Source organism: Elgaria multicarinata, chromosome 10 (assembly GCF_023053635.1).
Source record: "Elgaria multicarinata webbii isolate HBS135686 ecotype San Diego chromosome 10, rElgMul1.1.pri, whole genome shotgun sequence".
Classification (NCBI taxonomy): domain Eukaryota; kingdom Metazoa; phylum Chordata; class Lepidosauria; order Squamata; family Anguidae; genus Elgaria; species Elgaria multicarinata.
Genome location: NC_086180.1, coordinates 70337476 through 70350797, shown reverse-complemented (window position 1 = coordinate 70350797; position 13322 = coordinate 70337476). Strand labels below are relative to the sequence as shown.

The following is a 13322-nucleotide window of genomic DNA, read 5'->3' as shown; positions in this document are numbered from 1 at the left end:
GCCGCGGGTCCTTCGTATCTCACCATTCCAAAACCAGCTCAAGTTCTTTAGCGCCTTGCTCTGCCCGAAGAACGCAATTGAGGCCTTAGTCACTTTGAGGGCGGGGAAGGTTTCTAGCTCGATCTGGTGGTGTCTCCCCCCACCCCCATCGGGGTTAGGTTCTGAGTGCCAAGCCCGTGCTGTTTTTCTTCCTTCTTCCCGTTGCACGCCCCCGCTTCGGCGCCCATTTTCAACATTACATTACAAAGTACATTACAAAACTCTTGGTCGAGGAGGAATTTTTAAAACCTTTTCTTTTAAATTTAATGCTCCTTGCTTGTGACTTGGAAAAGTGCAACCCAAGAGACTTTTGGGGAACCACAAAGTTAACATTAAGGTCACCATACCTCGTTGTAAATCTTACATCTCTCTTCCCACCCACTTTCCTAAATCCTTCACCTTGTTCGCTGTTCCATACCGGAGGAGGTAAAATCACTTGTTACATAACCACTTCTACCAAGCTCCAAAGCGTCTTTGGCCTGTCCCCAGCTAAAGCAAAGGGGCGAACCCGTGGTGCTCCCCTTACGGCACACTGCAATATCCCTTGCCCTGAGCGTAATAGGCAAAGGAAATAGATGATCCGATAAGTATGAAACACACATCAAGATTAACTTCCGTCCGCAGATATCCTCCCTCTTTCACAGCCAAACACCTTTAAAAGGCTCCTGTAAACGATTACGGCTTCAGTAAGAAGAGGCCTTCTTTCCGTCTCTTTCTCTCTTTTCCTCCCTCGCGACAGAGAAAACAAAACAAAACTCGCTTCTGACTTGATCTAGTGATGTCTTTCAACCCGCACAATGAAGTACATCATTTAGAAACTAAAGAATAGTAATTGGCACAATGCGAAGGTTCCTATACTCCTTGGTTTCAGTGGGATTTCATTTATGAGTAAACAAGGTTAGGATCACAGCCAAATTCTTAAAAAGATCGTGGGCCCCCTCTGATATTTCTCTTTACCACTCCCTCCGGTTCTGAAGGGCGAAAGGGGTCCCCCTTTTCCTTCCCCACGACGAGTCTTCGTTCAGAATAAACGGGCAATTCAATCCTTCCCACGCTTACTCATACGGAAGTCCCACAGTGTTCCGTATGGCTTCCCCAGGTAACCTCCACAGGGTCTCCTCTTTAGAAGTCATCTTGACAATTCAATTTACTTCCAAATATTATGCACACCACAATGTGCTGGCGGTGTGGGTTTTAAAAACCTTTCGAGGTATAAAACGTTAAGATTTGCATTTAGTAAAAAAAGAAAAACACACACAGTGGTTTATTGAATACTTACAGCGTTTACACCTTTCAATATTAATTCAACTCCATGGAGTATTATTATTATTATTATTTTAATTTTTGGTTTTGCTTTCGTAAGGAGGATCGAAGTGCACATTAACAAAGAGTTGTTCGAACAATCTCTTCCAACGATTGAGAGACCACGAGGGAAAGACACAACACCGAAACCCCATCACAGCGCAAGACTCAGAAACCGTGGAGGTGGGGTGGGGGGGTGGGAGACGCCACTGGTTTGATTTGAGCTTCCCATTAACATGTTCATCCAATAGGGCGAGTATTAAACATATACACTTCACATAACACACTAATGCCTTCGAGATCTTTTTTTTTTCCTTTTCCTTTTTTTGTCCCGTGTGTTCTACACATACAAAGCAAAAATAACATTCATAGGAAGTGGGAGAGAAAAAAATAATAACTACAGAGAGCACATTATCCCTTACCACGCCGGAGTTTTCCTCTTCATATATTCAAATATGGAATGCTTTTCTTCCAAGATCCACATTTTTTAAAGGGGAGACTAGGGGAGGGAAATTGCACATAAATAAACCAGACGATTCCAAAACAAGAAATAAAAGAAGATGTCCCCATCTCAGCCATCTCTCCTGAAGTTCCAGAGTTCTCTAAGGAGATTATTTCCTCCAGTCCTCTCAGCGCTCTCTCACTGCTTGAGCTCCAAAGCCCACACGTGCTGCGGCCAGCCAGTTCTGCCTTTGGTTTTCTTGTCATTGCTGCTAACTGTGCTTTTCAGTATTTCGTTCTGTTTGGGAAAGGAGGAGGAGGAGAGGAGAAACAAAGAGATTATCTCCTGTGCTTGCAAGCTGGGTCAACTCTTCCCACCCGCATTTTTTGAATCGTTCCTGGGTCACTTTTGGAGATGAGGTGTAGCACAGGGCAGGCTCACCCGGAGGCGTCTCAACTGGAGATCCACCCAAGGGCTTCTTCTAACTGCCTTTTACCCAGCGCGCGCATGCAATGGCGGCGCTAATGGCGGGGGGGGGGGGGGCACAGATCTGGTTGGCATTTCAGCCTTCCACAAAGCAGTTCCTTCTCAGAGAGGCAGGAGCAATTCACAACGTGCTTCGGATACACCCACACACCTAGGGCTAAGCTCCATTGTATTCAATGGGACTTATTTCTGAGTAGCCGTGTAGAGCATCGCATTCTAAGCAGGATTGTTCTCCATGCGCATCACGTGGAGAGAACGTGCCATGGAAAGCAAGGGGGTGTTATGGGGGTGCCCATCATTCCGGCTCAACGGATTTCTCAATGGCCAGATCCACAAACCGGAATGACAGGGCTGCACCAAACCCAGTATCAGCCAGGTGCAATTTTAACTAGTTTGATGTGTGTGTATGTCTGTGCGTGCGACACACACAGACACACACACACACGAAGACTTACGATCGTCTTCACTTTAAAACAAAACAAAAACATCCCTCAGATCACAGCGCAGAGGAATTGTATAATCTATCAGAATCGCAGGCTCGTAGACAAATTGCCTGTGACTGTATGGCTACGAAAAGCATGTATTGTGGAACATGTGTCTAAGTAAACACTAGATCTCCTAAATAAATCAGCCTCCCCAAATGACTTTGCGTCCGTACAGCCATCATTTCCCCAACCCCACCCCTACATCTGTATACTATCCACCCAATCACTGCATCCAACTGCATGGAAAACTAATTTATATAACATCGCCGAGAGACACACGTTGCATATGTTTAGCCAATCTGGCTGTAAACGGCTCAATCATAATGAAGGATACATCTTTGGAAGCCTGGGATTGCGAGGGGGGGGCTTGGGTGAGGAGTTCTTCTCGAAGAGCACAGGAAGGGCCTGCAGAAGCCTTCCTGTCTGCCCAAGAAAGTGCCTCGGAAATGTACCACCACAAATCAAGGAATAAATGTGTAAACGTATAAAATGCTTATTCCGAGGCTGATCCCCGAGAATTTCCACGGAGGCCCCAATCATAAGCTCTTTTTCCTTGGAAACTACCTTCCATGGACTTGGTTCCTTTAGGGTCTGAGCATTGATCTCCTGAATATGATTGCCTCTGGGCAGTATTTTAGATCCTTCCTTTCCCCGTGGCACCTTCTCTTCTTGTGTATGTGAAATATATACTCGGGTTCTTTTTTGGCCCCAATCCACAGTGCTCGAACATCCCCTTTCAATGGAAGGTGCTTCCTAACGCTTAACACCCTAAGGCTAAGAGAAATGTCCAGGGGACTAGTTATTCCAACTGTTTATTGTGTTCAGGATTGTTTGGAAGCTTAACGGTTCCAATCCAGCAATGTCCAGCAACCGAGAATGTTCTTTTCCCAGCCATCCTTCTCAAAGACATTTAAAGAAAAATATCAGTAGAAAATTTACCGTTATTATAACCGGGTTCCCTACGTGATTATTTAGACCTACTCTTTATGTTAATGATTGGCTTGCAGGAAGAAAAAAGGGTATGATGTTTTGAATTATCCGTAGAGGAAGGGGCCACCCCGTAGCAGGCATTTGCGAATTAAGCTGCATCCTGTGTGAACTCGTGCGCACAGCCCGGTTGGATCCGGAGACAATCGAGTTTCCTGTATGACTGCAACACAGACTCGGCGATGGTGGGAAGTCAACCGAGCCGAAATCAAATCAAAAGGGTCATAATGCTGAGCGAATGTGTGACTACAGTTTAGCATTCAGGGACTCCAGTGAGAGTCTTGAATATTGGAACACATGACTTGCAGATTGCATTCAGCCTTCTGCGGTGAGGCAGGACAAAACCCAAACACACACGCGGGTGTCATAAATCCCAAGTCTTGCAACTGGGGCTGCAGTCTGGAATTGCGCCACTGGAATTCCACTGAACTGGTGGCACTGTTGTTCCCTAGTATTACCCCCCGCCCCGCTGCCTTTTGAAATGGTTGTGGTTGTTTAATCTATGGGCAGAGATCTGGATCTCTGCGGATATTTGCCGGCTAGGGCCTCAATCCACAGCGCACCCATTACAATCCAAGCCATTCCCTTTAGTTCTAATAGCAGTACTGTGAAATCCATGATTTGTGGATTGCAGAACTGACAGCTTCATCCACGGACTGGAGCAAGAACAGTTTCCGGTCCGACCCGCAACTGGGTAACAGCCAAATGCTGGGATTTAAACGGGCATGAAATCTTCCCGTTGAGGCGCTGTGCTCCCTTTCTCCAAGCACTCGGGTCACAAATATATCTTTGGATCTCAGTGCAATTCCATGGGAGTACGTTTGGGAGCGAGGTGTAGGGACGGGATCTGAGACGGCCTCGGCCCTATTATTATTACTTGACGATTATGACCGGTTTGTGGATCTCTGCCTATAATCAAGGCTGCTGCAGTGCTAAAAGCCCTTCTTTGGAAATGGAAGCCCGTTCAACGTCAGCGAATGGGGTTTAATTTCGTGGGTACCCCAAGAGACTGACAAGAGAGCCCTAATGAAAAGAAACTCCAGGAAACAATCTCAACGGGGACACTTCCAAACCAGTATTTTTCGAGCAGCCCCCCTAAGCCTTCTCAAGTGTGCCTTTGACTTATCTCCCTGAGACCTTATCGGATTATTATTATTAATAATAATATTTCCTTCTAAATCGATACACATACACACAGTCTACCAGTTCCCAATTTACTACGATCCCATCTAGAAACATGCAAACCAGGAGGTTGCGGAGGAAACAATCCGGATACAGCCCTATTCCGGTACAGCTTCCCGACGCTGCACTCCTTAATCAGCCCTGTGGAAATTAATGGGACTTTGGGGTGGGGTGGGGGGGAAGTCGCGGTGTTTAAAATGGGGTGGGTGGGTGAGGTGCGGTGGGTTAATCCGCTGCTCTTAGAATACTTTCTTGGAAAGGAGCCCTGTTGAAACCAGCACCCCAGGACTCCCTCGGAGGCGGAGGCAAATCCTCCTCAAGCGACCGGCACTTGCTAGGTTCACACGGCTCCTTTCAATGGAACCCGGCGCCAATTAGGGGCGCTTAGACGTTGCTTTGGTTTACACGACCTTAGGACAACCCGACCTCCAGGCGTGTTTACAGGGGGGCTGTCGGGCAGTTTTAAACCCCGGGCGCGATAGTGGGCCAAGGGTGGGTCTTATTCGACCGAGCCTTTGCAACCCCCTTCCCACTATTTGCCTGAGTGGGGCCTGGACTTGTGACCCCAGGACTTGTCCTGACAACTCCGCCGCGGGTTTAGCGATGGAGAGGACGGAGTCTACGAAACCTCCCTGGGCCTCCCAGGCGAGCAGCCCCCCCCGCTCCCCGGCCGCCTTAGCTGGAGCGCGTCGCCTCCGGCCCAGCGTGTCCCTCCGGGGCTCCCCTCGCTCTCCAGCAGCCCGTCCCCCTGCGCTTCCCCGAGGGAAGGCCCTCGGGAGGGCGGCCCGAGCTCCCGCCTGCGGACGCCGGCCTAGCGCTTGGCGAGCGCCGGTCGGTGCCTGCGAGCCCGGCTGCCTGCGCCCGGCGCGCTCCGCCTCGCTCGCGCCCTCCCTGGGCCAGGGCCGGCGCGGCCGAGCGCTACTGACCAGCTCCTTCTTGCGCTTGTCCTCCTTGACGTCGGTCTTCTTGATCTCGGCCTTGAAGGCCTCGGCCTCGCCGTTGGCGTCGTCCTTGGCCAGCAGGTCCATGAGGTAGGCGATGTAGCTGGTGGCCAAGCGCAGCGTCTTGATCTTGGACAGCTTGGTGTCGGCCGGCACGTTGGGGATGCACTCGCGCAGCTCGGCGAAGGCGCTGTTGATGCTCTGAGTCCTGCGCCGCTCCTTGCGGTTGGCCGTGCCGCGGCGCTTGACCGGCCGGGGCCCGCCGCCGCCGCCGCCCCCCAAGCCCGGCGGCCCGCCGCCGCTGCCCGGGGGGCCCACGCCGCCCACGTAGTGGTGGGGGTGCTCCAGGCCCGGCGCCCCGTTGGCGTACTCGGGGCTGTAGGAGAGCGCCATGCTGTAGTCGGGCGGAGACATCTCCGAGGGGTGGCTGCTGATCAGCCAGCCGTGGAAGTACGGGTTCTCCTCGTGGCTGCAGCGGCTGGCGGCGGCGGCCGCGGCGGCGGCGGCGGCGGCCGCGGCGAAGGGGTAGCCCTCATGGTGGACCACCGGGTGGTGGGGGAAGCCCCCCACCAGACTCATCGCCGGGCCCCCGGCCGCCCACCACCCCCGATCCTGTCCCCCGGATCTCAGCTCCCGAGGAGACGGGCCCCGCCTTCGGCTCCCCTTAGCACAGGCCGGTCGCCATAGGGTGGGCGCTGCAGAGCCCCCCGAGGGCAGGATCAGGGCCTCCCTCGGCACTCATGCGGCGCGGCAGGAGAGGGCTGAAGCTGGCGAGGAACCACCCAATCCGGCACAGACCGGAGAGCAGCCCCCCTCCCACAAAAGAGGGACCCTCCCCCCTCCCCCGCGGGTGGCTCGGAGCTTCTCTGGTGTCCTTCCTTGGCCTTCTTCTCAACTTGGACGGGAGGGGGTGGGTGGGGTAACTGGGCTCGGAGGCGCGGAGGTTTACTTACACCTGCATTTCCCCCGAAAGCCCCCACTTGGCCGAACCGCGTCCCCAAGGTCTGTCCATTTGCTTCTCCTTCCCTGGATGGGAGGCCACTCAGTCGATTATATCATGAGGGATCCCAGTATTATTATTATTGTTATTATTTTCCTTCCTATTCAGCGGTGGAGGACAAGAACCCAGAGAGTCCACTGCTCAAGGAAATCCGAATCTTTTCCTGCTCCTATGGAGACACTGCTGAAAAGGATGATGAAGATGATGATGATGGTGGTGGTGGTGGCAAAAAAGAGGAATGAAAAAAAGAAAAAAGTCACAGTCAAGATTGCTTTCCAGACTCGGAGCTGCGTAGGGCACTGGCCGAATTTCCCAGCCTGATCTCCATGTACCGCTACAAGTTTAGAGCAGCTCGGGTTAATATATGTCGTCAGAGGCTCTCTCGGCCAATCGGCGAAGGCGGGGGCGGGGCATCCTGCTCCGAGCCATAAAACTTTTTTTGATCTTCGCGCTGCTAATTGTTCGGCTTCTCTTTTAGGATTGGCTGCTGTTCCTATCCATAATATAATTAAAACAAACGAGGGAAAGGTTCCCCCCCTTCCAGCATCGACAGAGGTTAATGCGAGTATTTAACAATGCTTTGCTGTAAGTATGTGTGTGTGCATGCATATATTTTGATTGCTGAGATAGAAAGACAGATCATCTAAAATAGCTAATAAATTCAGGTGTAGTATTATAATATAATGCAATAATATACATATTTCTATGCATTGCCTATCAGTGTGTGCTATATTATAAGAATAATTACTGTTACAGTGGTAACAATAATGTCTATAGATACCATGGATGATCAGTTTTGTTAGGTTACAAGTGTTTACATGTACAATTGGAAGGAGCTGGAAACTATCAGGAAGGTTCTTCGAATTGAGTTTACCACTTGGAAGTAAATTCCGCTGGAATCAATGAGATCCACTTCCAAATAAAGTGAATTCAGAATCAGGGGTGCCAATGAGAAATTGTTTAAAATTGCATTACAGTGGACCTCATTAATGCATTTCCTTAATTTCTTTTAGACCAGACTAGGTGACCTATTAGTTTATATAGGATTTATCTGGTGTAAAAGGATTGTTGATAGCAATATACATGTGGCAAAAATAATTCCAAAAACTAATGACTGGATGGTATCAGTTGTAAACCAGGCAATTTTCCTCTTACAACTACTAAACAATGATGAGCGAATAATCTTACATAAGTAAATTTTGCCAATATTAAGCGATGTACATCTGAATCCTTTTCTTTCAGCTCTTTGGGTATTCACACTGCCTGAAATCAGTTTCCCGTCCACTTAGCCAGCCCAGTTGGGTAAGTAACCGAATCTTTTTAACAACCTGCTTTAAGAGCTTATTTTTTCGTTTCTATTAACAAAGATATAAAGATATCTCTGCGTTTCTCTTGTACTCATACTACTTCTACTAACAATAATAATGTTAAAAACTTGAAATGCCCAGACATCTTGAAGAAAACGGGTTTCACTTATGGGCAGGGAGTCGTTAAAAAGAAGTTTAATAGGCAGGCCCGGCAGAAAGCCAATAGATATATAGATTTCTGTGCTTGGGGGATGTTGAACACATTGTAACAGGAAAAAGGATCCCGATCTACATTTCATACAGAAATTGGTAACTCGGAGGTAAGAATTTGAGCCAAGACATTTCCTGTCCCTTTCCCCAAAGAAGCCTCAAAGCTGGGCAAAAGAATTCCTCCAGCCTTGGCAAGAAGACTGGTGGATTTGGAGTAGATTAGGACGCAGTTCCAAAAATAGTAGGGAAATCGGGTCAACAAATCCCTGGATCCAAGAAGCCTTGAATGAAAGGGGACTTCTTTGTTGTTGCTTAACCCTGAGCATAACCCTGAGCACAACGGCTTAACTGTTTGCAAGATCACAGGCTTTCCAAGGAGTCCAGGTGAACTTTTCTTGGGTACCTGATGCTTGGAGAAGGCGGCTAGAAAGAAGGTTACGGGTATATTTGGAGCATTGGAAATAGGGAGACCCACTTCCATTAGGGGGGCGGTTCTACTTTTTATTACTGTGTGTGACTAGATTACAGGCCAATGTAAGGGGCAAAAGTGGAGCCAAAATATCAAGGCTGCACTTGGATCGGGAGCACAACCCATTGAACACTGTGTGGCTTACTCCCGAGTAAATATGCTCATGGTGAAAAATCTTCCAGGTTTGTGCCTGCCATATTCGCATCAGGAATTCTTAATTTAAGGTTGAATCCACTCTTTACCATATTTTGAATAGACCCATTGAATTCAATGGGACTTAAATCACGGCTTGACTTAAATCCGGTGAATGTCAATGCGTCTATTCCAAGGACGATGACGTCTGGATCCAAACCTCAGCCAGCGGTGCCTGACATATACTAGAACGATGCTCTTTGTTTAAATAGGATAAAAGTAGAGTAAAAGGGGGCTTACTACTTGCAGCTTCTGTTTGCTTAGGAATGAACATCTTATGCTTTGACGCGTTTCTATTGAAATAGAAGTGCCGCCTGAAACTATCCCAGGGAATTCAATGGGACTGTGGCAAGAATTGCAACTTTAAGATCAGAGTGTCAGGAATGGTGTGCCGTGACTGATGATCCTAAGATCAGAAGAGACCCACTCACCTTAAAGTTATTATTAGAGTTTGCTCCAGCCCGTCAAACAGAATGTTCTGCGTCGGAAATAAACAGATGCTTGCGTAGGCATTTGCGTGGGCGGATGCGTAGGTCGATCCGGGAGTGGATAGTTTAATTAAATACACAGAGAAGACGTCTAAAGGATACAGAAAGATAACCCATATGAATATAATAAAGAAAGCTGCAGATCTCTTTCAGGATACTGCAGCGTGTTCCTGCGTAAATCCAGGATCCTCTCGTGGTTACTTATTATTCTCATAAAACGATTATGAACAACACTAGGAAGGACAGTGAGTGCAATCCTAATTATTTACAGTCACATGAGAATTTTGCCGTGGTTTTCAGTGGAGCTGGCATTTCACTCAATTAATGTGAAGGATGAGTGTCAGGAGAGCACTCAGAATGGGGAAGTCGGAGCCCCCATCGGCAATCCGGTTAAATCCAAGCATTTGTCTTAATGCCTCAACTGGGAAATCGGGATTAAGTCAATTTACACCCCCGATCCTAAACACGTTCACTTGGAAGTAAGCCCCGCGTTGTCTTCAATGGGCTTTACTTGCAAGAAATGCGTTCAGCCCCGTTACAGATAGGCAGCTGAAACTTACGTTGCAATCCTAAATGCACCCTAGCTCCCCTTGAACGGAGTTAGCGGGACTCATTTCCTCACAAGCAAAGTCCCTTCGCTTTAGAATCTGGGTGGGTTGTACTACCAGGTAACTCTGAATTTGTGGATCCGGCTGTCCGAGGCTTAACGGAGTTCCTTCCTGCAGAACAAACCACCGGCTGGGCTGCTGGTGGAGAATCAAATAATGTTCTGGGATGATGCATTTTTTAATTTATTCATCTATCCGGACAGAAATTCGGACTTCACCGGTTGCTGAATGGGGCAGAAAGAAATATTTCTTTCGAAAATATTTTTGAGTCTCGTTTAAAACTGGGGCCCACCGCTTAGCCTTAGGACATGCCCAAATGTAGATCGGATAAACTTCTCAGCGCTGGTGGTAACCCCTGGAACTGGTGCCCTGTCAGCTCCAGGAATAAAAATCCTGGCAAGTAAACGGCCGAGGGAAAGGCGAGCAGACCTTCCTGCCTGAGAGCATGGAGCAGTGAGGCAACTGCTTATTCAATTTAATTTGGGTGGGTGTGTTTCCCTTACAATCAAGGGCCATTTACTCCTTATGATCCCTGGCCTTATTGATTTGCAAGGGAGCAACTTTCAGAAGCTGTTGCTTTCTTTACCCTAAAACCACCAGGCAGGCTTGGCCTATAAAACCCCAGCAAATAACCTATGAATCAACGCCTCTCACCGCAAATTCCATCCCTGATTTCCTTTCTTTTCAAATCCTAAAGGGAGGCCTGGCTTGGAACTCTCTTGGAAATCAATAGCACTGAATTCCCATTTTAGGGCAGGCTGCAGGACTGAACAAAATAATAATGCTCTTCTGAGTGTGAAATAATTAGTGTTTGGATTTTTTTGTTGTGTGTTCATTACAAGCCTTAAACAGAGTCTCTCGTGCATTCATGGTACCAGGCCGTTAAGACTAAATACATTTCCAATGAAATCCTGCACACATTTAGGGTGCTTAAATTTCACCGAAGTAAATGATAGAAAGTTTCAGCGCAAACCTATTCATGTCAACTCAGAAGTAAGCCCCATTGAATTCAATGAGGCTTACTCCTAGGTAAGTGGGTATAGGACTGAATTTTTAAGCAGTTTGCCAACATGCGGGATAAGAGTTTTGAGGTTTAGCCGACTTCTAAACCCATCGGGGTGCCAATCAGTTTCAATCCTAGTATTACAACTTCTTGAGATGAAGGAGGACGGTTATGAGGCAGACTGAGATGTACACAATTTTGGATTATGAATCAAGAAGGGGCGAAGAAGGAGAGCTGGGGAGAGAACAGATAGAAAGTGAAGAAAGCATTAAGAAATGGACCGATGAACAGGAGAAGAAATTAAAATCAAAGATGATAATGTTGCAGAAGGAAAAGATAAATAGGAGGAAGGCAAAAGAGAGGAAGAAAGAAACTAGGTTGATTTCTTTGAGCAATTCTGGTGTCTACGCATCTCATATCTGTATGCTGCTCTGAGATCTTAATGATTTAGGGCGGGATATAAATGTTTTAAATAAATAAATGTCTTTTTCTTTCTTGTCTTTCAGAGTCCTTTGTTGTTCTGATGTAAGCCCGCTCTGCAGTTTGAGATGTTTACAAGCTGGAGTACAAAAGCAGAAGGAATGAGCATTTCAGAAGGGATCTTTCGTGCAGGCCTGAGGGAGCCCCAGGGAGAGCTCAGTCCACCAGTCTTGCAGGGTGCCTTTCTCTGAGTTGCAAGCCAAAGGGCGTCAAGAAGACCCCGAGGTTCAGCTTGTATGGTGGCCAGGACTACTGCCCCCTAAGGCAGATCAGTGGCTTCCATGTGCAAGACGCTGGACACATGACATAGCCTGGAGGGCTAATCACCCACCATTTGGAGGTGAAATCCGCCTGCTCACCTGCAGATATATTTCTTGGGATCCAGATTATTTGTCATGCCTTCTAACTTCCTTGAATTGGTTTTTGCTTGGTTTTATTCTTTTAAAGAACTGGGGAGTCCAAATTGGGGAAAATATGTTCTCATTTAGTCTTTCAAGATAGAACTGGGTTGTTGGGGGAAATGCTGCATTTTGAAGACATTTAATTTTTGCTTCTTTCACAATTCAGATGAATGGAGCCCTCAAGACTAATAAAAAACTCAAATCAAAGAAACACACCCAGATTTTGTGTTTTAAGACAAATCAGGTCTCATTAGGTTGCTTAGCCACTTCTTATTGTTACGGTCATTTAACAAGGAAGAAATTGACAAATTCATTTGGGTTTACAATTATTTTAAAGTCCCATAGCCAAGCAAACAAAAATGTGGTGCTTGGGGAAATAATAGAGGAAATCGGGAATAGGTTGTATTGTGGTATTAATATGGTTCATTGTAGCCTTAGATCATGTAATACCAGCTCCCTCTCCAACAGAAAAAACCCTGTTCAAAGCGATTTTATTCATGTTTACTCTGAAGAAACTCCCACTATTTATTTATTTATTCGATTTGTACTCCACCTTTCCATCAAGAAAGTGGCATTCAAGGCAGTTATTTTTATGCCACTTTTCAGCCCAACAAGCCTCTCCCCACTCCATCCCCAAGCAGCTCACAAATATAATACAACAATAACAATCAAATGTAGAATGGGACTTACTCCCAATTCAGCGTAGGACTGCAGCTATTGGTGCACAATTTCAAATTGGTCATTGTGATTCACAGTGAGAACAACAGATGTTTAATGATATTACACTGCTCAAACAGAAATGTGATTCCGTGCACTCAATGCGATCACTGTATCCTGGGTCTTTGTTTCCCCTCACGGAAAAATGAGGCTGTCCCTCAGAAGGCAGTCCAGTAAACAACCCCGGGAAAAAGGGGTTGTAAACCGAATAGCCCTTGGATCCTAAGTATTTTTCTTTCGATTGGTTCACATCTAAGGCCACAGCTAGACCAAAGGTTTATCCTGGGATCATCCAGGGTTCGCCCCTGCCTGAGCACTGGATCCCCTGTGTGTCACCTAGATGAACCGGTTTGACCCCGGGACGATCCAGGGATAAACCTTAGGTCTAGCTATGGCCTAAGTTTGCGGTTGGAAGCAAGCCCATTAAAGCCATTGGGTCATATACCGAGTTTAGGACCGGGCTGTCCTGGTGTAGTCCAGAAGAGGTTTATTTGGCGGTTCATCTGGTGAAATCAAATATTTAGGTATTCATCGACTTGAAGGTCAATTAATTCACCTTAATTCGTGTGTGGATCCTGCTAAA

The 13322-nt window shown here is 47.3% G+C and overlaps 1 protein-coding gene and 1 long non-coding RNA gene across 2 annotated transcripts; one reads left to right on the top strand and one right to left on the bottom strand.

Annotated features, from left to right (window-relative positions):
* Positions 1-1576: 1576 nt before the first annotated feature.
* Positions 1577-6443, bottom strand: HAND2 (heart and neural crest derivatives expressed 2). The gene is made up of 2 exons (XM_063135490.1): positions 5850-6443; positions 1577-2080 (listed from the first exon to the last, which is right to left on the bottom strand). The coding sequence occupies exons 1-2, from the start codon at positions 6441-6443 to the stop codon at positions 1982-1984; spliced, it is 693 nt and encodes a 230-aa protein (XP_062991560.1). The 3' UTR covers positions 1577-1981.
* Positions 6444-7385: 942 nt separating this feature from the next.
* LOC134405074 (uncharacterized) lies at positions 7386-12063 on the top strand. Its single transcript, XR_010025923.1, has 3 exons — positions 7386-7449; positions 8107-8166; positions 11648-12063. It is a non-coding gene; the product is annotated as an uncharacterized LOC134405074 (long non-coding RNA).
* The last annotated feature ends 1259 nt before the right edge of the window (positions 12064-13322 follow it).